Source organism: Coregonus lavaretus (genome assembly GCF_964263955.1).
Source record: "Coregonus lavaretus genome assembly, chromosome: 5".
NCBI classification, from domain to species: Eukaryota; Metazoa; Chordata; class Actinopteri; order Salmoniformes; family Salmonidae; genus Coregonus; species Coregonus lavaretus.
The window spans coordinates 29445461-29472074 of NC_139992.1; the positions used below are offsets into that span (position 1 = coordinate 29445461).

The 26614-nt window shown below is 41.6% G+C and overlaps 1 protein-coding gene across 1 annotated transcript; it reads right to left on the reverse strand.

Annotated features, from left to right (window-relative positions):
• Window positions 1–26614, reverse strand: LOC311129224 (mucin-19-like; the record flags this gene model as incomplete). Its single annotated transcript, XM_084161526.1, has 22 exons — window positions 1–146; window positions 338–448; window positions 1350–1506; window positions 1847–2089; window positions 2342–2539; window positions 2814–2918; window positions 3072–3210; window positions 3573–3665; window positions 19995–20238; window positions 20972–21104; window positions 21263–21357; window positions 21654–21803; window positions 22055–22262; window positions 22557–22692; window positions 22914–23034; window positions 23277–23402; window positions 23709–23760; window positions 24161–24243; window positions 24568–24631; window positions 24787–24916; window positions 25678–25906; window positions 26611–26614. The coding sequence occupies 22 exons, from the start codon at window positions 26612–26614 to the stop codon at window positions 1–3; spliced, it is 2967 nt and encodes a 988-aa protein (XP_084017652.1).

Sequence of the window (26614 nt, forward strand, 5' to 3'; positions counted from 1 at the left end):
TCACCAGTTCCCAGTGGGTTTCCTGATAACTGTACCAGGCTTAACCATAGTCTCGTTGGAATAACAAGTGCAGTTGTCCAAAGTGGAGCATCTCCCTGTGTTCTCATCATAGTATGGAGCCTCTGCTGTGCATTTCGGGTAGCAGCCTGCACACAGAGAAAATGTCAAAGTTAGCATTAAGATCAACATCACTGTGAGGAGCAGATGAATCTCTCATGACAGATGTAAACATCTTCTGGGATCATAGCCTGTTGACAGATCGGTTTGACAGCACAAACAAATCCGGGACCATGTTAGATGGATCATCCATTTCCATGAATTGAGTCAGTTCAGTTACCTTCCAGCTTGCCGGTGAAGAGGTTGTTTTTGCCACAGGTCTTGATCTGTCCACAGGGATCATAGTGCCAGCTACAGTGGCCCTTCTCATTGTAGTAGTCGCAGTACACCGCTGTATGGGTAGGTAGAGGAATAGTTCATTTAAACACTGTGTTTTAATAACACATACAGTTGATGTCAGAAGTTTACATACACCTTAGCCAAATACACTTAAACTCTGTTTTTCACAATTCCTGACATTTAATCCTAGTCAAAATTCCCTGTTTTAGGTCAGTTAGGATCACCACTTTATTTTAAGAATGTGAAATGTCAGAATAATAGTAGAGAGAATTATTTCTTTCAGCATTTATTTCTTTCATCACATTCCCAGTGGGTCAGAAGTTTACATACACTCAATTGTGAAGTAATTGGTCTACAATTTCTTTTCTGAGGTCTTGGCAGATTTCTTTTGATTTTCCCATGATGTCAAGCAAAGAGGCACTGAGTTTGAAGGTAGGCCTTGAAATACATCCACAGGTACACCTCCAATTGACTCAAATGATGTCAATTAGCCTATCAGAAGCTTCTAAAGCCATGACATCATTTTCTGGCATTTTCCAAGCTGTTTAAAGGCACAGTCAACTTTGTGTATGTAAACTTCTGACCCACTGGAATTGTGATACAGTGAATTATAAGTGAAATAATCTGTCTGTAAACAATTGTTGAAAAAATGACTTGTGTTATGCACAAAGTAGATGTCCTAACTGACTTTCCAAAACTATAGTTTGTTAATAAGGAATTTGTGGAGTGGTTGAAAAACTACTTTTAATGACTCCAACTTAAATGTATGTAAACTTCCGACTTCAACTGTACATGTAATTAGCATCTTATTGAAAGACTATCCTTGGCAGACTCATACATACTTAAAAAAGAACAATAAAGCATTACACATGTAAGTAATGGTAAAGTGTTAGCATTACTTTTAAATGAAATACTGAGGAGAATATTAGCGTCAGTTGTGATCTGTTACGTACGGCACATGTCTGGCGTTCTCCAGCGGACACACACGTCCTGGTCACTGCAGGCCTCAGCGTAGGCTGCCACGGCTGTACAGAAACCCAAGAACTTCCCCTCAAACTCACAGGAGCATGACTCCAACACACAGGCCTGGTAGTAGGGCTCTGGGTCCACCTGGAGAACAAAGCAGAACATCTTAACTGAATGTCTATTTAAAGGTGTTACATAATAATATAATATATGCCATTTAGCAGATGCTTTTAAAAATCTTGTACGGGTGGTCCTGGGAATCAAACCCACTATCCTGTCATTGCAAGCACCATAATCTACCAACTGAGCTACAAAGGACCCACATGTTTGGGGTGAACTATCTCTTTAAGCCTACCTTTAAGTGGCAGTCCTTGAAGGTGTGTGATGTTTGGGGTAAGCTATACTTTTAAGCGTACCTCTGTAGCAGTCCTTAATTAAAGGTGTTTAATGTTTGGGGTGAACTGTCCTTTTAAGCGAACTGTACCTTCAAGTGGCAGTCCTTAAAGGTGTCTCCCCTGAGGATCATACAGCGTCTCTCGGCCCAGGTGGAGCAGTAGGAGTGGCGCTGGCACGGAAACACCTCATTGGTCACGTCAGAGCAAGGGGGTGTGGCCGTCTTCCAGCTATTGCCGAAGGCGAGGGGGCTGGACACCACCGATGACCCACTTATCTGCAGGTCGTTCATCTCGTTGGAATCGAAGTTTCCGCAAAGTCCACACACTCGATTCTGTGAAAGTACAGCTGATTAATTAGGTAATTAACTTGAAACAAATTAATTAATGAGTTACTTAGGCAAGACAGTTGTGCTAACTAAACCATAGCTTAATACTAAACAGTACTTAGTAGCTATGAAATTATATTTCAGAAGTTGCAATGACATCACAGTAGTTGCAATGATATTTCAGCAGTTGAAATGATCAATGAGCAATAGGGAAATCTTACAGGTTACATCTTTAACGTCTAGACAGAGAGAACTCACCCTCCAATGGTCGTCCAGTATGACAGTGAGTCTGGAGTGTTTGTCCCAGATGAGGGTTAGTCCTCTAGTAGGCACTGAGATGATGATGTAGAGCCCCACAGTGTGGGTGGAGTACAGAGGCTCCGCCTCCAGAGAAGCCCATCCCCCTTGGAGCCGTCTCGTCACCTTCATTTCATTCAGAGTCAGAGTGACTTTACCCTGAGAGAAAAGACAAACACATCATTAATGAAGTTAATAACTCTCCATATTACAGTCCAAATAACAGAGGTATTCAGTAAAAAATAAAAAATACATGCAAACTTTCTGATACTTATTTACATTATTCAATACAATTAGTATCTAACTGGTGATACCAAGTGGTGCTTAGTCCTACTTGATAAAACACACCAAATAAACTGAGGGGAAGTTCTATGTAATAATGTACTTCAAAAGCATGGCGTGACAGAGGAGAGAAGTGAGCTGTGTGTATTACCATCAGGTCTAACACGATGGTCCGGGAACAGGTCAGAGCCTCGTCACAGCATGGGACACTCTCCACCTTGACAGAAAACGACCCAGCTCCACTACCACAGCCATCCTATGAGAGAAGGAAGAAAACAGCGGAATTGGTTCTATAAAGAAGCAGTACCATTCATTTCCCAGCAGTATAGAATAGAAAACAAAACAAAATAAACAACAATGCTTGATAACCCAATGAAAAGGTGATATCGGATGGCCTTCTGTGACTCACCTCCACTAATGTGTACTGACAGTTCCCATCGTAGCGGTACCATTTAGAGTCAAAGGTTTGATAGTGTCCGTTCCCATACACCAGGCATGTACCAGGGCATGGTTTATCTACACAGCTCCACTGGGCTTGACGGCAGGTGCTGGGAGGTGAATGGAGACAAACTTTTAGGGGGCGATTCCTAACTTCCACTTAAGTAGAATTATTTGCTTAGTCATGTATTGATGTTAATAGGAAACTAAGTGAAAAATCAACTTAAGTAGAGGTTAGGATTCAAATTCTGGATTCCATTTCAGACAGTGAGTATAACACACTATCTTTGCTTCAGCTCAGACTCAGACAAACACTTCCTGATGTTCGTTAGATATAATACACTACCTGGTGTGTTTGTCTTTCAAAATAGACAAATCCCCAAATCGTATTTGTGATACATTCACTTATGCATGTTATCTGTAATTGATACACACTTCAGAAGTAGCAAGGCAACAGTTGTGGCTCACTCACCATATTCTACAGTTGGTCTTGACACTCTGTCCTGCTTTGAACACTCTGCCGCTGTATTCACAGGTGCAGTTGTCCACAGTGACACACACACCCCTATGGTCTTCCAACTGGCCCCCTGGACAGTAACAGCCACTTGTACAACTCTGAACAGCACTCTGGGAACAAAGAATATGAGTATCTCATTGACCGAATGGATAGCTGAGAGTTACCCTGCATAGTGCATATACTGTACAGCAGACTAAAACATTAACAGTTTTAATTTCTACTTTTGGGCTAGCATTAAATATTAACTTTTTTGTTTTTGTTTGGAATATTAACAGTGAACTTACTGTTGGTTTGCTCAGACTGGCACATGTTTCTCGAGCTGTGTCTATTGACAATTGTGAGCAATGCACACAAACTTTCCCCTGGGTGCAAACTGAAACAGACAGTAACATACAGTATTATCTTTGAAGGCATGTCAAGCGCCACAAAATATATATATATATATATATATATTATATTTACCACAATCCTCAGAGCACTGCAATTCTCCATCCTCACATTTGCTGCAAAAGATTATAAAAAGGTGGATGTAAGATGTTGGTGTGTTGGAAAAGACGCCTTCCTGATACATGTATCAAGTTTCAAATTGTTATTGTTACTTGCACTAGTACAGTGAAATGCCTTTCTTGCTTACTGTTTCCCAACAATGCAGTAGTACCATAGAAAATAAATAAAAAAGTAAAGTATAACAAAAACACATCAGAAATAGAAATAAGAAGAACATGAGAAAGTAAGTAAGAACTGGATACAGGTCCAGTTCCAGGGTCAGTGCCAATACCATATTTACAATTAAAAACAACTGAGAATAGGCATTGGTCTGAAGCTGAAAAAGAAAGGAAATTCACATGAGCACCACAAAGCCTATTCCACCCATGCTCTACCAAGGTTTTCCAGCACACAGCTTTGACCTACTACAGTAGCTATATTGTACTTCAAATTATGTGTATGCAGGTTGCTTGGGATTCAAACCTTCTCAAACAGCCTAATTCATACTCTTAGAGGAGGTGCTCCCACAATAATGTTATTTGTACCGCATACATGGTAAAGTATTGGATTCTTCACACACCACAGTAAGACATTATCCCATTACCCAACTTTTCATGCTTTATTTTATTACACTGAACAAAAATATAAACATAAAATGTAAAGTGTTGGTCCCATGTTTCATGAGCTGAAAAAAAAAATCCTGATTTCTGTAACTGTTAGCTTACCTGTGTAATATTGAATTATGCTCAGAACCACTTGTGTTTAAAACATGGTGCTGTTTTATCAATTGCTGTACTGATCAATGGACAGTTCATTACCTCTGTCAAAACTATATGTAGCTTAAAGTTATGTTTGTACTTGTATTTCTTTTTGCAATAAAATGGCGATGCAAAAATAATACACATTTACAATAGGCCTATATATATATACACTACCAGTCAAAATTGTGGACACAGATACTCGTTCAAGGGTTTTTCTTTATTTTTACTATTTTTGACATTGTAGAATAATAGTTAAGACATCATAACTATGAAATAACACATATGGAATCATGTAGTAACCAAAAAAGTGTTAAACAAATCAAATTATATTTTATATTTGAGATTCTTCAAATAGCCACCCTTTGCCTTGATGACAGCTTTGCACACTCTTGGCATGTTTTGATTTTAGAGAAAGGGTAGCGAGTCAGTGGTTCCTGCACCATAGACAGGCAATTGCTTTGGCGTTGAAAGATTGCTTTGATATTTCTATATGATCAACTCACAAATAATCTACACCTACATGCAACAAACAGTACCTCTTGCGCTTTTGACAATGATTTCACGAGGCCTACTTCACATCATATATGCCTAAATACTAAGCAGCTCTGATAGCTAAGGCATCGCCATCAGGAGCAGGTGCAATTTGGACGTAGGCTCAGTTCAAGACCAAGCAAACTTAGAACCACTGGCTTGTCAAGCAAAATTCAAAGCTGGGCTGTACAACATGCAAAAAGGTAGTAAAAGAGTGGGTGGAATGTACAGTGACATCCTCTGCCTCCGATGAAAAAAAGCAACAAAGGGCCCTCAAAAAAAGGTTTTTGAACATGCCCAAACCAAGGCCCATTTAGCACAAGCAAGCATTGTTGGCAAGGCTAAAGAGGACACCTTAACACAGGTTGTAGTTAACGCTCAAAATAAAAACATAGACACTACAGCCAGTCTTCCGAACAGCTTACAAGGAGACTAAACGTCACAGACCCGCTCACGGTTTTGAGCAAGAAATGGACTGTCAGGAGTTAAATGGACTTGACATGGGGAGAATTCTCCATTCCAATGTTGCTTGCTCCAACATACAGCAACATATTTCATCCGAAATGAAGCAAAAACTATTTGAAAGAATAGTACAGTGTTCTCCCAAAATCAGCCTAATGCTCGATGAGGCTACTGGTTTGAATAAACAGAGTGCCTTGATTGTATACATCAGACTTCAGCTGGCAGATATGGACCTACAAGCAAAAATGTTTGTTGATCTTGTGGAACTGGAGGATTTATCTGCTGGGGCAATTGTCCGTAATCTGTTATCTGCATTAGAGGGTGTAAAGTTTACTGAAGACTTTCTCTCCAAAACACTCATTGGAATTATGTGTGATGGTGCGTCTGTCATGCTGGGACGCAAGAGCGGAGTCGCAACAAGGCTCCAGGCCCTCTTCCCTAATATAACTGTTTGGCACTGCTCGGCACACAGGCTTGAGCTCGCAGTAGGTGATGTGGTAAAAGAGATGGGAGCTATCAATCATTTAAAAATACTTATGGACAAGCTATATGCGCTTCATAGCGTATCTAACAAAAACCGAATGGAGCTGAGGGAGTGCACAGAGAGTTTAGACATTCAGCTGTGCAAAATCGGCAGGATCTTGGACACTAGATGGGTGGCATCCAGTTTTAGAACGGTAGAGTCTGTGTGGAAAATTACCCGGCTCTTCACAAGCATTTCACCACAGCAGCTGAGGATGCCTCCTGTGACGGCGTGACCCATCAGAACTATAGTGGCCTTTCCATGCGCATATCCTCGCATGCGTTTGTTAACAATCTAGGCCTTATGTGTGATGCACTTCAAGGACTATCTGAATTGTCACTCGAGCTCCAAAAGAGAGACTGCACAATTATTACTGCACACATGGCAGTCACCAGGGAAGCGAGGGTGTTCAGTGCAATGGCAGAGCAGCCAGGCCGACACACACAACTCAGCCAGAGAGGGATTCAGGAGAACTCTTTCCAAGGCGTCAAACTGAATGGTGGAAGACCCAGGGCAGAGTCCTTAATCAGAGGGAGTTTTTCGAGAGCTTGGCGAGGAACATGGAGGCTAGAATGTTCTCTCAAGGAGGACGGGCGGTGGACAATACAGGATACAGCCAGTTCATAGAGGAGCTGAAAGTGCTTTACGTGCAATACTGGCCGGAGGACACAGGAGCACTGTATGGAGAAACAGAAATAGTCTCTCTGCCAGCAGTTTGGCATTGACAGTCCACATATGGTCATACGGGCCTGCAGGCAGTACAGGGACACTAATGGTAATGATAAAGGAGACATTCCAGACTTAAAGAGCTGCTGATGGCAGTCAGCACCATCCCCATCTCCAGTGCAGAATGCGAGCGGGGATTTTCTCAAATGAATCTGATTTGCACCTCAACCCGCGCCTCTCTGCATACCTCCACCATATCAGGGCTACTCTTTCTGAACCTTGTTGGCCCACCCCTGACCAAATTCTACCCAGTCCCCTATGTGAGGTCATGGATTGATAAAGGACACAGATGTGTCACAGACACCAGGAGCAAAACAAAAAATAGGGAGGATAAGATGCACGAGGAAATAGCTGTGTTGTAGGAGTTTTGGAAAACTAAGGTAGGAACATCTTTTTCCTTTACAAACCTGTTCTGTACTGTGAAGTTAATCTGAATATGCACTTCATATTATCAAATAGGCAGGAGGCCTATATATTATATAATATGTGTTCTGCTGTAGGCTACATTGATTTATTTTATTTGAAGTATATTCTGATATCAAATCAAATGATTGTGATATGTTTGTTCTACTGCTACATTGATGTCTTGAAAAGTATATGCAATTCGAGTCTTGTAAGCCCCACAGCTGAGTATGTGTGTGTCACGATCGTTACAGGAAGCGGACCAAGGCGCAGCGTAATAAGCGTACATACTTTATTATTACTGAACACGACACAAAAACAATAAACAACGATGCGTGACGTCCTGAAGTTATACACAACAAACCTTAACGGAACAAAATCCCACAAACCCGAATGAAAAACAGACAGTTTAAATATGGCTCCCAATCAGAGACAACCAACGAACAGCTGACACTCGTTGCCTCTGATTGGGAGTCACTAAGGCAAACATAGAAAACAACAAACCAGAACCCCCAACATAGAAATACACCACATAGAACAAACACACCCTGGCTCAACAACTAGAGTCCCATAGCCAGGGTGTGACAGTACCCCCCCCTAAAGGCGCGGACTGCGACCGCGCCTCAAAAAGAGCAAAACAGGGGAGGGCTGGGTGGGCATACCTCCTCGGCGGCGGTTCTGGCTCCGGGCTTGACCCCCACTCCTTCTCTAACCCCCCAAAGTACCCCTGGTCCGGTCTGGCCCTGCTGGCCGGAGCTGGACTGAACACTGGTGGAGCGGATTGCTCTAGCTCCGACGTGAAGCCTCTGACCGGTGCCGGACCAGCCACCGGTGGAACAGGCACGGGCCGTGCCGGACTGACGACGCACACCACTGGCTTGGTGTGGGGAGCAGGAGCGGGCCGAGCCGGGCTGTCGAAGCGCACCCCTGACTTGGTGCGGGGAACAGGCACGGGCCGTGCCGGACTGACGACGCACACCACTGGCTTGGTGTGGGGAGCAGGAGCGGGCCGAGCCGGGCTGTCGAAGCGCACCCCTGACTTGGTGCGGGGAGCAGGAACGGGCCGAGCCGGGCTGACGAAACGCACCACTGACTTGGTGCGGGGAGCAGGAATGGGCCGGACCGGGCTGACGACGCGCACCACTGACTTGGTGCGGGGAGCAGGAATGGGCCGGACCGGGCTGACGACGCGCACCACTGACTTGGTGCGAGTGGCAGGAACAGGCCGGACCGTACTGGGAACACACACCACTGGCCCTACGTGGGGATCAGGAACAGGCCGGACCGGACTGGCAACACACGCCAGTACCTCTCGCCGTGCCTCTACAACCTCCTTCCCCCTGGTGACCAGTGACTCCCGTAACCTGGCGTCCTCCTCTGCCAATCCGCTGGGCCGCTCTGCCGCGGTCTCCTGCTGGCCCGTCGTCCACGGCGTTAGCCCCCCCCTAAAAAATTTCTGGGCGTCTCCCCTACCCGTGGACCAGGTCTCCATGTCCCTCGCCAGCCTTTCGCCCTTCTGCCACAAGGTCAAGCCCTTCTCCTCCTCACTCGGCTTGACCCAGTCGAGGAGGCGAAGGAGATCTGTTAGGGATCTCCCTGGCGATGGCTCCTGGACACGCTGCTTGGTCACATCTTGGTGGGATTTTCTGTCACGATCGTTACAGGAAGCGGACCAAGGCGCAGCGTAATAAGCGTACATACTTTATTATTACTGAACACGACACAAAAACAATAAACAACGATGCGTGACGTCCTGAAGTTATACATAACACAAACCTTAACGGAACAAAATCCCACAAACCCGAATGAAAAACAGACAGTTTAAATATGGCTCCCAATCAGAGACAACCAACGAACAGCTGACACTCGTTGCCTCTGATTGGGAGTCACTAAGGCAAACATAGAAAACAACAAACCAGAACCCCCAACATAGAAACACACCACATAGAACAAACACACCCTGGCTCAACAACTAGAGTCCCATAGCCAGGGTGTGACAGTGTGCATATGCATGTGGCGGGTGTTCTGCAGTGACACCTAAAAATGTTGCTGTGCATTGATGTCTTGAAAATGTGGCTATAAGAAATTCAGACTTGTAAGCCCCACAGCTATACTAGAGGAAGTGGACATAGTATATGTTTGAGACCAACGGGTGGCCGAGGCGTGACGGTGGCTGTGTGAGAAGCGCACCAGTATCTCACATAACTAGAATGAGATTCACTTTCTAATGTCTCTCTCCCCCTCTGCTCCGATAGACATGACCCTGAACTCTCATCTCTCAAGCGTTGCACGTAATCATTTATTTAGACTCTATGCTGTTGGCCACCAAAATATTTGATCAACTTCCAAATATTGTTTTACAAAAGAGAGAGAGAGATAGGCTTTTGGCACGAGTGCATCTGCCATCACCAGTGAGTGAGATGCGCATCATTGGGTGAGTCAGTGAAACTGGAAAGCATTTTTAGGACTACAATTTCCTCCTCATATTGTGTCATATTGTGTCAATATGTGTCTCCACACACCTAGGCCTAGGCTATTGATGGATTCAAGACAAGGTCGTTTTTATTGATCTATGATTCTCAGTTTGTCAGAATCCTGTTCTGAACAGGTTGACTTCAACAGATTATTTTAATGTCTGGAAGGGTTCATTCCAAAATGATTTAGTTCATTTACTCAGTAGTGATTGCACGTTTATTTCTCTGGGTTAAAATATAATAGTCTAAAACAGTTGATTTGTTGAAAACAAACTCATTTAATCAAGTAGTTAACCAAGTTAGTAAGCATTTTGTTTTCTTTTGACTGCAAGCTGCTGCAACCTGATCTCATAGCATTTTGTATTATTCTGTATGTAAATCCTAGTTTCTCCATTTAGTATGATAAAGTATGTTACATTTCGTATTGTATATATTAATTTGTGGATGTCCATCATCCATTTCACATGATATGTTACGAACAACAATTTGTATGATATGTTACGAATTGCAATTCCTATGATCTGTTATGAATTTCAATTCGTGCAATATGTTAGGAATTTCCAATACGTATGATATTGTAATGAAACAGGCAGGGAGCAGGTCTCGAACCTTTAACCTTCTAACCCGAAGTCCAGCGCGCCATCGACTGTGCCCCAAAAGCATGCTCACGTGGCAGAGTCGATATCCACGCTTATAAACCCAGGGTTGTTACACAACTCCCTCCTTTCAAAGTGCGTGTCCTCGCGCTAGCTTACAACTCAACGTCTTACAGGAACGCGCTCAACGGCCAAGCACACGCACGTTCGTGGATGCAAGGTTCGATCACTTCTGACACCAATGTAATGAAACAGGCAGGGAGCAGGTCTCGAACCCTCAACCTTTTCTAGCCCGAAGTCCAGCGCGCCATCGACTGTGCCCCAAAAGCATGCTCGCGTGGCAGAGTTGATATCCGCGCTTATAAACCCAAGGTCATTACACAATGTTATGAATTCCAATTTGTTATGGCTAACTTTAATGTTAGCTAGGTGGCTAACGTTAGCTAGGCATTAGAGTTAAGGTTAGGGTTAGAAGTTATGTTAAAAGGTTAAGGTTAGTGTTAGTGGAAGTGTTAGCTAACATGCTATGTAGTTGAAAAGTAGCAAAGTTGGTAATTAGCTAAAATGCTAAAGTTGTCTATGATGATATTGGAACACTCAACCTTTGGGTTGCTAGACATTCGCGTTATACACCCATCCTTCCACCCCGACCAACTACCCTTGTTTTTGCCTTAAAACCTTTTACTACAGTGGGCTAAATCAGAGTGTTTCTTGGTAGTCTTAAACAAATCTACTTTGAAACAAAAGTATACACCTCACACAAGGTTATGGTTTTAAAAAATGAGGACACCTGTAGCATGACAGATATAGAGTTGAAATGTAATACATTTTGAGTTTGCATCCCAATATTACACTTTACAGCATATATATCACAGAAGACTGAAATATAACTAAACCGTTTGACATAGAAACACTGGATTTTCAGTGGGTGTTTTGAAATGTGTATTAATGATGAAATTATTAAAAATATTAATAACATTCCACCCATGAGGCCACTAGAGGGCGATTTGGTCATTTGACTGCAGGAAATGGTTTTAAGTAACCTTCTGTCTTATGTAACCATATCTAAATTAACATATACTGATTTCTGTGTCCCGGCTTTAATTTACTATGTTACATCTAGTCTATGAGACCAGGCTGGCACATGGAATGTCACACAAGCAGTGATTCTTAGTGATTTTTGTTGTTTTACCCTGGTGTACCATCTGCAGCCCCCTGACTACTTTTTACTTTTGCATGGAGACTTTTTTCTGTGAACACACTGAAAAGTAACTTGACACTGTGTTGATCAGTCAGCACATATTTTGATTATAAGAATGACAAGACAGCAGGAGAAAGAGTTTATGCTGGAGCTGAAATTTTTTCTACACTTTTGAAACAGCGATGCTGTCAGTCGAGTCTGGTAAATTGATTATAGCTAGCATGCACAACTGAGGTTCTGTTTACATGTGCGTTTGGGGTTCAACCATTTACTATTTGCGGTTCACAACTATCTTACTGTTTCTTAACAAAACAATTTGTTATCTCGGCTATGGTTTGTGTGATCTTACCGTAGCTTGGTCTGTGTAATGCAAATGTTTCCCAAAGTTTAGTGGTTTTAAACTTAACGTAACTAACTAGAAAGTAAGAAAGTATGACCTATTGGGGTGCATGAACTGGTCATACACGTTACAACTTTACGTTTGCTAAGGTTACTTAGTTAGCTAAAGTTGAATTGACTATCATAGCAGCCAAGGACGTTCGCTAGTTTATTTGTGCATATTTGTTTCTTCTCCGATTACACGCAAGTGTCTAGATCAGCAGTTTAAACATGATGACTTCAGCTTTATGTGAAAAACCTTATTTTACTAAATATAGCTAGCAAATGTTCCTCGCTTGTTGGTTAGCAACCTAGCCAACGTTAGCTCTCATCTGACTGGTATAAGGTTATGTTAGCTAGCTAATCAAAACCACATTCATTGGCTTGCTACCTTTATTTCCCTGGTTGTTAGCTAGCTAGCTTTCAGCTGAATGGTGTTAACCAGGTACATACAGTGGGGGAAAAAAGTATTTAGTCAGCCACCAATTGTGCAAGTTCTCCCACTTAAAAAGATGAGAGAGGCCTGTAATTTTCATCATAGGTACACGTCAACTATGACAGACAAATTGAGAAAAAGAAATCCAGAAAATCACATTGTAGGATTTTTAATGAATTTATTTGCAAATTATGGTGGAAAATAAGTATTTGGTCACCTACAAACAAGCAAGATTTCTGGCTCTCACAGACCTGTAACTTATTTTTTAAGAGGCTCCTCTGTCCTCCACTCGTTACCTGTATTAATGGCACCTGTTTGAACTTGTTATCAGTATAAAAGACACCTGTCCACAACCTCAAACAGTCACACTCCAAACTCCACTATGGCCAAGACCAAAGAGCTGTCAAAGGACACCAGAAACAAAATTGTAGACCTGCACCACGCTGGGAAGACTGAATCTGCAATAGGTAAGCAGCTTGGTTTGAAGAAATCAACTGTGGGAGCAATTATTAGGAAATGGAAGACATACAAGACCACTGATAATCTCCCTCGATCTGGGGCTCCACGTAAGATCTCACCCCGTGGGGTCAAAATGATCACAAGAACGGTGAGCAAAAATCCCAGAACCACACGGGGGGACCTAGTGAATGACCTGCAGAAAGCTGGGACCAAAGTAACAAAGCCTACCATCAGTAACACACTATGCCGCCAGGGACTCAAATCCTGCAGTGCCAGACGTGTCCCCCTGCTTAAGCCAGTACATGTCCAGGCCCATCTGAAGTTTGCTAGAGTGCATTTGGATGATCCAGAAGAGGATTGGGAGAATGTCATATGGTCAGATGATACCAAAATAGAACTTTTTGGTAAAAACTCAACTCGTCGTGTTTGGAGGACAAAGAATGCTGAGTTGCATCTAAAGAACACCATACCTACTGTGAAGCATGGGGGTGGAAACATCATGCTTTGGGGCTGTTTTTCTGCAAAGGGACCAGGACGACTGATCCGTGTAAAGGAAAGAATGAATGGGGCCATGTATCGTGAGATTTTGAGTGAAAACCTCCTTCCATCAGCAAGGGCATTGAAGATGAAACGTGGCTGGGTCTTTCAGCATGACAATGTCCCAAACACACCGCCCGGGCAACGAAGGAGTGGCTTCGTAAGAAGCATTTCAAGGTCCTGGAGTGGCCTAGCCATTCTCCAGATCTCAACCCCATAGAAAATCTTTGGAGGGAGTTGAAAGTCCGTGTTGCCCAGCGACAGCCCCAAAACATCACTGCTCTAGAGGAGATCTGCATGGAGGAATGGGCCAAAATACCAGCAACAGTGTGTGAAAACCTTGTGAAGACTTATAGAAAACGTTTGACCTGTGTCATTGCCAAGAAAGGGTATATAACAAAGTATTGAAAAACTTTTGTTATCGACCAAATACTTATTTTCCACCATAATTTGCAAATAAATTCATTAAAAATCTTACAATGTGATTTTCTGGATATTTTTTTCTCATTTTGTCTGTCATAGTTGACGTGTACCTATGATAAAAATTACAGGCCTCTCTCATCTTTTTGAGTGGGAGAACTTGCACAATTGGTGGCTGACTAAATACTTTTTTTCCCCACTGTAGGCCAGCTGCTGGACTTTGGCTAGGTAGCTAATGTTACATAGCTAACGTTAGCTTGCTTGTACAATCAAAATATCTGTTTGCATTTATTGATTAACCTCAGCCTGAATACCACCATATAGCTAGCTATATACAGAAGCCTAGGTTTGTTTGCATACACTTCTTATGACTGGCAGCATGGTGCAAGCAGCTGTGTTGTTGCCGAGCAACCAACCTGGTGTTAGAACTCTGAGATTCTGCTGAAAAAATATGTTAGCATTGTCAGTAATGCTACAAAAAGGAAGCACATTGTTGTTTCTTAATGGGCGGAAATGTGCACATGAGAGCGATAAATTATAAATTTAACAAAAACTGTTGCACCTACACATTTTGTCATTCCGGCATTTTGTAAGTCCAATAATCACTTTATGGACAGTATAGTCTAGTTTTAATCCATCATCAGAATTTGAGCTAGGTAGGCGCAAGAAATACTCTTAAAAATCAATTGCTAACAATCCTGTTCATGGCCGGACGGCTCAGGACGAGAGGTGGGGAGTGTGTTGTGTACCTCCAATCAAGTTGATTTGCCAATTTCCATCGCGATTGGTGTCATATTGGCTTAGATATAATGGTAGGGAGATTTTAATTTAACACAGAGCTTCAATCGATGCCTATATATTGTGGGGGCGATAATGTGCAGGGTTACTGGAGTGGTAGGGTTAGATGCACTATATATACAAAAGTATGTGGACACTCCTTCAAACTAGTGGATTAGGCTATTTCAGTCACACCAGTTGCTGACAGGTACAGTTGAAGTCAGAAGTTTACATACACCTTAGCCAAATACATTTAAACTTAGTTTTTCACAATTCCTGACATTTAATCCTAGTAAAAATTCCCTGTCTTAGGTCAGTTTGGATCACCACTTTATTTTAAGAATGTGAAATGTCAGAATAATAGTAGAGAGAATGATTTATTTCAGCTTTTATTTCTTTCATCACATTCCCAGTGGGTCAGAAGTTTACATACACTCAATTAGTATTTGGTAGCATTGCCTTTAAATTGTTTAACTTGGGTCAAATGTTTCGGGTAGCCTTCCACAAGCTTCCCACAATAAGTTGGGTGAATTTTGGCCCATTCCTCCTGACAGAGCATGTGTAACTGAGTCAGGTTTGTAGGCCTCCTTGCTCGCACACGCTTTTTCAGTTCTGCCCACACATTTTCTATGGGATTGAGGTCAGGGCTTTGTGATGGCCACTCCAATACCTTGAATTTGTTGTCCTTAAGCCATTTTGCCACAACTTTGGAAGTATGCTTGGGGTCATTGTCCATTTGGAAGACCCATTTGCGACCAAGCTTTAACATCCTGACTGATGTCTTGATGTTGCTTCAATATATCCACATCATTTTCCTTCTTCATGATTCTATCTCTTTTGTGAAGTGCACCAGTCCCTCTTGCAGCAAAGCTCCCCCACAGCATGATGCTGCCACCCCCGTGCTTCACGGTTGGGATGGTGTTCTTTGGCTTGCAAGCCTACCCGTTTTTCCTCCAAACATAACGATGGTCATTATGGCCAAACAGTTCTATTTTTGTTTCATCAGACCAGAGGACATTTCTCTAAAAAGTACGATCTTTGTCCCCATGTGCAGTTGCAAACCGTAGTCTGGCTTTTTTATGGCGGTTTTGGGATTATGAGGAGGAAATTATAGTCCTAAAAATGCTTTCCAGTTTCACTGACTCACCCAATGATGCGTAGCTCACTCACTGGTGATGGCTGCACTCGTGCCAAAAGTCTATCTCTCTCTCTCTTTAGTAAAACAATATTTGGAAGTTGATCAAATATGTTGGTGGCCTACAGCATAGAGTCTAAATAAATGATTAAGTGCAACGCTTGAGAGATGAGAGTTCAGGGTCATGTCTATCGGAGCAGAGAGGGAGAGAGATCATAGAAAGTGAATCTCATTCTAGTTATGTGAGATACTGGCGCGCTTCTCACACAGCCACCGTCACGCCTCGGCCACCTGTTGGTCTCAAACATATACTATGTCCACTTCCTCTAGTATAACTGTGGGGCTTACAAGTCTGAATTTCTTATAGCCAAATGTTCAAGACATAAATGTACAGCAACATTTTTTGGTGTCACTGCAGAACACCCGCCATATGCATATGCACACATACGCTGTGGGGCTTACAAGACTCAAATTGCATATACTTTTCAAGACATCAATGTAACAGTAGAACAAACATATCACAATAATTTGATTTGATATCAGAATATACTTCAAATAAAATAAATCAATGTAGCCTACAGCAGAACACATATTATAATATATAGGCCTCCTGCCTATTTGATAATATGAAGCGCATATTCAGATTAACTTCACAGTACAGAACAGGTTTGTAAAGGAAAAAGATGTTCCTACCTTAGTTTTCCAAAACCTCCTACAACATAGCCATTTCCTCGTGCATCTTCTCCTCCCTATTTCTTGTTTTGCTCCTGGTGTCTGTGACACATCTGTGTCCTTTATCAATCCATGACCTCACATAGGGGACTGAGTAGAATTTGGTCAGGGGTGGGCCAACAAGGTTCAGAAAGAGTAGCCCTGATATGGTGGAGGTATGCAGAGAGGCGCGGGTTGAGGTGCAAATCAGATTCATTTGAGAAGATCCCCGCTCGCGTTCTGCACTGGAGATGGGGATGGTGCTGACTGCCATCAGCAGCTCTTTAAGTCTGGAATTTCTCCTTTATCATTACCATTAGTGTCTCTGTACTGCCTGTAGGCCCGTATGACCATATGTGGACTGTCAATGCCAAACCGCTGGCAGAGAGATTCTATCTCTGTTTCTCCATACAGTGCTCCTGCGTCCTCCAGGCCAGTTTTGCACGTGAAGCACTTTCAGCTCCTCTATGAACTGGCTGTATCCTGTATTGTCCACTGCCCGTCCTCCTTGAGAGAACATTCTAGCCTCCATGTTCCTCACCAAGCTCTCGAAAAACTCCCTCTGATTAAGGACTCTGTCGCTGGGTCTTCAACCATTCAGTTTGACGCCTTGGAAAGAGTTCTCCTGAATCCCTCTCTGGCTGAGTTTTGTGTGTCGGCCTGGCTGCTCTGCCATTGCACTGAACACCCTCGCTTCCCTGGTGACTGCCATGTGTGCAGTAATAATTGTGCAGTCTCTCTTTTGGAGCTTGAGTGACAGTTCAGATAGTTCTTGATGTGCATCACACAAAAGTCCTAGATTGTTAACAAACGCATGCGAGGATATGCGCATGGCAAGGCCACTATAGTTCTGATGGGTCACGCCGTCGCGGGAGGCATCCTCAGCTGCTGTGGTGAAATGCTTGTGAAGAGCCGGGTAATTTTTCCACACAGACTCTACCATTCTAAAACTGGATGCCACCCATCTAGTGTCCAAGATCCTGCCGATTTTGCACAGCTGAATGTCTAAACTCTCTGTGCACTCCCTCAGCTCCATTCTGTTTTTGTTAGATACGCTATGAAGCGCATATAGCTTGTCCATAAGTATTTTTAAATGATTGATAGCTCCCATCATCTTTTACCACAACACCTACTGCGAGCTCAAGCCTGTGTGCCGAGCAGTGCCAAACAGTTATATTAGGGAAGAGGGCCTGGAGCCTTGTTGCTACTCCGCTCTTGCGTCCCAGCATGACAGACGCACCATCACACGTAATTCCAATGAGGGTTTTGTAGAGAAAGTCCTCAGTAAATTTTACACCCTATAATGCAGATAACAGATTACGGACAATTGCCCCAGCAGATAAATCCTCCAGTTCCACAAGATCAACAAAAATGTATACAATCAAGGCCCTCTGTTTATTCAAACCAGTAGCCTCATCGAGCATTAGGCTGATTTTGGGAGAGCACTGTACTATTCTTTCAAATAGTTTTCGTACATTTCAGATGAAATATGTTGCTGTATGTTGGAGCAAGCAACATTGGAATGGAGAATTCTCCCCATGTCAAGTCCATTTATCTCCTGACAGTCAAGTTCTTGCTCAAAACTGTGAGCGGGTCTGTGACGTTTAGTCTCCTTGTAAGCTGTTCGGAAGACTGGCTGTAGTGTCTATGTTTTTATTTTGAGCGTTAACTACAACCTGTGTTAAGGTGTCCTCTTTAGCCTTGCCAACAATGCTTGCTTGTGCTAAATGGGCCTTGGTTTTGGCATGTTCAAAAACCTTTTTTTGAGGGCTCTTTGTTGCTTTTTTACATCGGACGCAGAGGATGTTACTGTACATTCCACCCACTCTTTTGCTAGTTTCATCCTTCCAGTCTTCTCCTGGCCCAAACTCCCTACCTTTTTGCATGTTGTACAGCCAGCTTTGAATTTTGCTTGACAAGCCAGGGGTTATACGTTTGCTTGGTCTTGAACTGAGCTGCCCCCCCGTCCGCCTCTCCCGCCGAGTCTGACTCGCTAGTAGGCCTACTATCTAGTGGAGGTGCTGGTGGTGATGCTGAACTGGCGGGTTAAGCAGCTCTGCTAGCTAAGGCATTCGCCATTAGGAGCAGTTTGCTTCTCACTCCTCTCATCCGGCACTGACAGTTCTCTGGCTCATTTCGGGTTCAATTCAACATATTTTTCAGGATTGTTGGACTTTACAAACTTCATCAAAGTTGATTGCCTTTTCTTATTCATTTTTTATTTGGCTTTCCCTCAGTTCCAAATTCAGTAGGGAGACAACTAGCCTAGGCTACGTGACGTGATTACGTAGGGACCTCTTCACTAGCTGACCACCACTGCCAAGACCTGTTTCAAGATCATTTACTTACCTCGCCGGCCCGCCCCATAACCTATATGTTCAAATGCCGCTTATCGTGAGGTATTTTAACTCAGGCTAGCAAAATCTTGACTTCCTTAACATATAAGCAACTGTCTTAACACTAATGCTGCTAAGGTTTATATGCATGCGATGATATTTTCTTACATGTCCTATTACATTACAAGTTCGTCACAAGCAGGAGAAACGACAATCAAACCATTGCAATTTCTGTTTAAGCGTGCATTAAAAGTTTTTGATCAGAAACCGAATACTCATCACCATTGTTTAACATGTTTAAGAAACACAATTTGTTACGTTTTTATTTGTTTTTGTAAATGTTCAACTGTAAAGCTGCTTTTTAAATGTTTACATGGACTTGCTCCACAACCCATAAGTAGTCAAGTGACTATCTATAGGGTCACATACTAGGGGAGCAGTGAATGGAAACTGTAGAGTTCCAGTGTGTAGAACAGCTTTTGCCCAATCTGCATTTTCTGTAAAAGCTGTTCAACACTGGAACCAACCTCCAGAAAACGTAAAATGTGTGACTACAAAAAGTAGTTAAAAGAACAGCTGTTTTTTACTATGTGTTTTTACAACTCATAAGTCCAATAGCAATGTTTCCGATGATTGATTATTATGTGCAATGTCTTGACTTCTGTGTGGAAACGTATCTGTATGACCTGACCTCTGGCTTTTTATTATGTTGTCTTTTCATATATAATGTTTTTTCATGTTTGTACAGTATGTTACCCTGCCCGGGGACTGCAGACAGAAATTAGCTGTTGGATCAATCTGGTACAACGCATCTTTTCTCAAGTATACTGAGACTTATGTTTTGTTGTACATTGTCCCTGTTCAAATAAATGTATTAATAATAATACCAACAAACAGTAACATGTTCCGTTATAGGACTAGATCTCCTCTGTTTTTTGGACATGTGCAAGAGTCAGAAAAATTATTCATGGTAACATTGTCATCTGTAATGGCACCTCCATAAAGTAGTATGTAAGAGGAACTCACCACTGTCGTCCATCGATGACAACAGGTCCTGGTGGTGTGACTCCTCCCTGATGGTGACAAGGACACTGGGCCTTCGGGGTACAGGTGAGCCCCCCGTTCAGATGAGTGCCCTCCAGACAGCCACAGCCCTCCACAGGTGCATCCTCCACCCAACACCTGGGGTCTGGCCCAGATAGGGAGAGACAGGTGCTGTTGCACGCCTGCATTTCGTAGTCAAACCTCTGATTGTTCTCACACGATACCGCTGGAAATCCAAAATGACATTAATGTTAATAAACATTAACAGGGTGACTCTAATCGCTAATAACCTGCTCACCCTAGTCACCCTTACCTATGTAATAAACTCTCAAAGTTCCAGAATGGTATGAAAATGGCAGTCATTGTGGTCAGGGAGAAATCCAAACCAGTCTAATTGGAATGAATGGCAGTAGAGGCATAGTTGATGCATTTCCTGCTTTTACTTATGCAGGAAAATAAAAGTAATGTGATAAATCAGAAATTGTGTAATATAATTATTATCAACATAAAATATTGTCATCTAAATACAGTTTACACAGGTTTTATACACATTTTCATATATAAAAAGCCTCTAAAATATATGTAAACAGACCATAAATGTCTCAATGTTTGTTTTCTTGGAAAGCTGTGAGTGTTATTATATGATACAATATCAGTACTTGTTTGCATTTACTTGTCTAAGTCCTATCACAAACTGATTTCAGCCAGTGTATGGCTATGGATTGACCGCATTGTTCGTATGGAATGTTGGCCGTTAATTTGAAAAATTATTGGAATCATTCCACCTAACAAACATACAGTGTAAAAAATATTCAAATGTATTGTTTTACACAATATCTTATCACAGCAATGGCTGACCACTGACTTACCAACTCCCTTACCAAAATGGCTGACCTTTTATACCGTCATAAGAAGGTTAATGTCCATTCTATTATTCTGATTCTATGGGTGTTACTCACTGCAGTTGGTGGCCCTTCTCCAGTCACCCACTGTGATGCCCTGGTTGGCACAGGCTTTGGCATAGTTTGCCAGGGCCACACACAAACACTGCTGCAGCCCAGTCCCACAGTTACATGTTCTTTGGATACAAGCCTGCAAACATCAAGTGACAAATTGTTACAAAACATTGTTACATCATCATTTCCTAGTTAAATACAAGGTAAATACCAATTAAAATATATATTTTTGTTTGACCTTAATCAATGTATAAAAAGTTCTCACAAGAAGTGTGGGTACTAGTAAATCCTTGCCTTGTGGTAGTTGTCAGTGGACACGTGATCGTGGCACTTGGCAAAAATCCCGCTGGGGTCTCTCAAGGGGTGGCAGTTCTCATCCGCAAATATTTCTGAGAGGTAATCGTCCACATGTTAGATTAAGAAACACAAAAACAAAATTAGGATTTTTGCATTTCTATGTCGTATTGCAAGACGCATTCACATTCCCCTCATTCTTAAAGTCATATAGACTATGTAATGTATCCAACAGAAAAGAACAATAATGCTATGTAAAAGTAATTCTGTCACTATATGTATTATTTTCATGTAGTTATTAAAACAAACTGATTCATTTCCTTCATAGAAAACCAACTGAATGTATGTGAGAACCTCTTTTTTAAGTCATGATAAGTCAGAGGGACTTTACCGTTGTCGGTGTTGATGCAGACTTTAGGTATGTTAACAGGACAGTCCCCTACACTCCAGGACAGGGCAAACGGTTCCGCTGCATTTTCTACGATACCACTGCTTGTGTTGAAATCATCAGTGGTATCGGCATTGTAGTTTCCACAAAGTCCTTGCAAAAGGATAGTTTGTAGACAAAAAAACGTTACCACTTTATTTTACAGTACAGAAATAACCAGATACATGACAAAATGGTAATTACACAGTAATAACCTATACATAATTTGTTTGTTTCTTTAATATTCACAGGATTCAGTCAATGTGACTTAAACACTGATATGCTAATGATAACATATAATTATAATGATCATATATAATTATAATATATGATGCAAAACCATTATAATGATGAAAGCAAAGTACCTTCTGGCATCCCAACTTCACTCTGTGGTAGACTGATATAAAGCTGGAGGTCTGGAGACGTCTGCACTTGGATCTTCATGCCAAAGGATGTCAGTACCTGGACATACATGGATGACTGCCAGAACACCATGGCATTGTCTGACTGATGTAGGTCTCGGATTTCCTCTTTCTCAAACTGTACACTTTTGTGAGAGAATGTGTAGGTATTCTGTAATTGATAAACAAAAAAGTGTTTTAGATGTTGTTGATTATCATAAACATAGACTTTGAATGTAAAGGGGAAGCTAAAGTTACAAGCAGACTTAGAGTACCTGGTAAATCTGAAGAACCACTTTTTGGATAGAGGACGTCTTTTCAGAAAACTGAATGGATATCGTCCAATTAAAACCCTGTTTTATTTCAATCATAAAGAATAAGAGAAGTTAGTACTTTGGGTGAAAGTACTGTATGAGAATAACTCAAAATTACCATAGTGCTGTGAGATGAAAATCTATTGATTTACCTTAGAAGCCATGTATGTGCATTTACCGGGAAGGGCATACTGTTTTCCATCGAATGTGGTCACAAACTGCCCTTCAATCACACACCTTCTAGGGCAGCTATTCTGAGAGCATGTCCACTTGCCATTGTGACACACACTGTAGAGAAATACATGAGTATCATGTTACGGTATTTCTGAATCTAAATCAATAAGTTGACAAATTCAATGAGAAGTCTGGCTAGTTCACAAATGACATCCTTTTCAACATATAGTCTAGTGCAATACTTTTGACTAGAACCACATAGTGCTCTGGTCCAAAGTAGTGCACTACATAGGGAATATGTTGTCATTGAGACTCCTGAGTTCTGATTCTCTCACCAGGTCTGGCATTTAGTTCTGCGTTCTTCCCTGGGTGCATAGTTCCTCCCGGCATACACACATGGGCAGGCTGTCACACTTACACAGTCATGGCCCTCCGCTCGATCGTTCAGTACCTGACCTGAAACATAGCCATTTAAAACCCTCATCAACCTTATGTGATTGTAACACTAAAGATAATGTTCAAAATTGTCTCCCGGCAGGTTGCATAATATGTGACGGTAATCTTAAAAGCAGTGCATATCTGGTTGCTAAGACATTGTCTGTTCAATGAATCAGTTACAATTAATATTTTAAAGAAACCTTTTACACTTTAGCCTACACTTGAAACAGTGTTTCTCCGGATGACAGTGTAAGCCCTACCTTGGGGGCAGACACAGGTGCTGGTGATGTCCTGATCACTGGTTCTAGGTGCTGGGTTGGAACAGGTGGAAACAAACGCATCACCCTGCTCCTCAAAGTGCAGGTCTCCTAGGCAACTGAACTCAGCTGTATTACAACAGACAGACACACAAGTCTTTAAGAATTTGTTTAGAACAAAATTACTTCAACAAGATTAATAGTCAATAGAATGTGTTATAACTGTTCATAACATATTTATAAACTATCTAATAAACTAACAGCTTTTATAAACTTAGATTTTTTCTGAACTGATCTACTTACGGCAGCGTGTCAAGGTCCTCCAAGCGTAGCTGGTCTGACACTGATGGGCAATTTCTTTGTAGAACGCACATCCTACATAATGCTCTTTTTCATATCCGTAAATATTCTCTTTACAAAGATTTATGTATTTGCCTGTGTCAGCCTTCATACATTCAATGTAGTTGGAGAAGAACTTCTGGCAGACCTATTAAATAATACATAATACATACAGTACATCATACTGTACATCATACTGTAAAACACTACTGCAGACTTCAAAACAATATAACCTACGTTACAGCAATATGGCATATTCTATATAGAACTGTTAACATCAAGACTTGCCATAAAGTTGCAGGGTTCTATGTCTTAAATCCATTCATTACAATTCACCAGAAGTCTAGTGTTATTCACCAGCCATAACCTTGAGGCCAAGCACACAATACCAGAGATCCCAAGAAGTGATACTAGTACCTTACCACCAGATTGAAATGGCAGTCCACATCCCAAATAGCACCCTATTCCCAAATAGTGGTCAAACAGAAGTGCACTGAATAGGGAATAGGGTGTCATTTGGGACGTAGACCATAATTAAGCAAAAGTACCATGCTCTCAGTGCGGAGGGAGTCCATGGTCTGGCACCCGTCCTTTGAAAGAACACTCTCTGCAATCAATCGCTGACGGTCATCTAATTTTGCAGGAAAATCTAGAGTAGTTAGTACACTGAAGTGTAGTTAGAGCGCAGTTTACAGCAAGAAGTGTAGTTAGCGCACAGCTAACAGCAAGAAGTGTAGATAGCGTCCAGACAATTGATATTCAAGAGGTTGTTCACTGTATTTGGCTCCATACTGCATTTTGAACCTCTCAAATAGTGATGCATCAAGTCGATGGTCAATTTCAAAGTAAGATTAATTAGACAATCTATATGTACAATACAAAATGCATCAAATTGATATACAGTGTTTATATATATATTTAGAAGTACAAAAAATATGTTTCTAAGATAATCGACCTGGTATATCTGGTCGTCCACAGAGTCCAGTCATTCCACGGACTAGCTCCTGCTCCAGTTTCACCTGTTAGAGGACAGACCAGGGACCAGTCAATCAATCATGTATGAAATAATAGGTCATCTCGGCACCCGGAACCTAATCAACTTTGTTAAGGATGTCATGAGAGATCAAATAATAGGTAACAACAATGTATTTGAAGCCGTTTATGGATCACTCACCCAGAGAGAGTCGATGCCCACGCCCACACTGCTCCAGATGACAGACAGAGGTAGAACAGTGCTCCTCAGCTTGGTGTAGATACCATATTGGAACACGTGTTGATAGGTGTGATCGTAGGGAAGGGACACCCTGTCACAAACACGTCATAGTCAATCGTCATCATCATCATCTTCCCCATCATTGATTAATCATGATTGTTAGTGATTTATAGCACAACTGATTGGCATTTTAAATGGCATTACAAGAAAATTGTTACAATGCCAAAAAGGTTAATGATAATTTTAGACTGTATATTTTCTCGGTGTGAAGAAAAGGGAAGGACACTCTTTAGCTAATATTTGGTGTAATATATAATTAATAACTTGGTCATGCTAGAGATCTCAGATTAATGATGTATGTAACTGCATTACGCAAGAGACTATAGTAATATCATCTTGGTGCATTTGAAGGTAACCAGATTCATCCATCCATTATTTCCGCTAGAGCTAGGAGCTTATGTAAGTTAAAATGTAATTACCAATAATTACAGTTACAAGCAAGGACAGACACTTCACTATTCAATGTAATCACTTGCTTTGATGTAATAGTGTAACTGCCAGTTTCACAGACCACGATTAAGCGCATTGGATTAAAAATCACATTCAATACAGGATACATACAGTATATCCACTGAACATACTTTTAAATCAAGCTTTACAGTTGGCTTTATCTGGATCTCAAAGACCCACTCCTAAACTGTGTTATGCATGATTTTATATGAAAAGTAAAAATATCTGGAACTCTGCAACTACCCCTTTATGTGTATTCTGTTTTTGATGAGTAAATAATTAAATAGAATTGAACAAAACTATAATATAATCAAATAGAATAGAGTAAATAAAGGCACAAACATTCTCTGCTCGACGAAGATGGTTCCATTGTACAGGATCCGGGTCTGGATCTTGTTGACGTTGATCTCGATATAGTCCAGTAGGCCATTTTTACCTCGATGCACGGTGATGTCACAGTCCACCCGGTTGTGAGTAAAACGTGTCAGGGTGAACGGACAGGTGGAGCGGACGTAGAATGCCGTTCCGTTGAACGTCTGGACGACTCCACTGCCAAAGGTCTTGCACACATCTGGAAACAAACAGAGAAGAGTCAGAAGTCTGCTGCAGTAATAAATCCACATAAAAAAACGGAATTTAAAGGGAAACTCCACCACTTTTCAACCTCATATTCATTATCTCCAGCACTAAACCAGTGTCTACATATGTGAAAATGTAGCATTTCTACAAAAATAAATAAATTTTTATTACGTTAAAAAGTTAATCATATATTGGAATATATTTCAATAAAATATAAATATATTTAAATATATTGTCAAAATGTATTTATCAAATATATAAATAAATAAAATAAAGGTACATACAGTGCCTTCGGAAAGTATTTAGAACCCTTGACTTTTTCCACATTTTGTTACGTTACAGCCTTATTCTAAAATTGATTACATTGTTTTTTTCCCCTCATCAATCTACACACAATACCCCATAATTGTCACGACTCCCTCCGAAGCTGCCTCATCTCCTTGTTCGGGCAGGCTTCGGCGTTCTTCGTCACCGGCCTTCTAGCCACTGCCGCTCCTCTTTTCATCATTCCATTTGTTTTGTCTTGTTTTTCACACACACCTGGTACATCTGCTCCCCCATGTCTTTGTGTGTTATTGTTCCATGTGGAGGTGTCGCTAGCTCGTGTTGAGCATTATGTTACTTTTATCGCCGGGATATTCACCCGTGTGTTTTGTTTTCCCAGTACGTATTTAAGTCGCACTGTATTTGGTTTACGCAT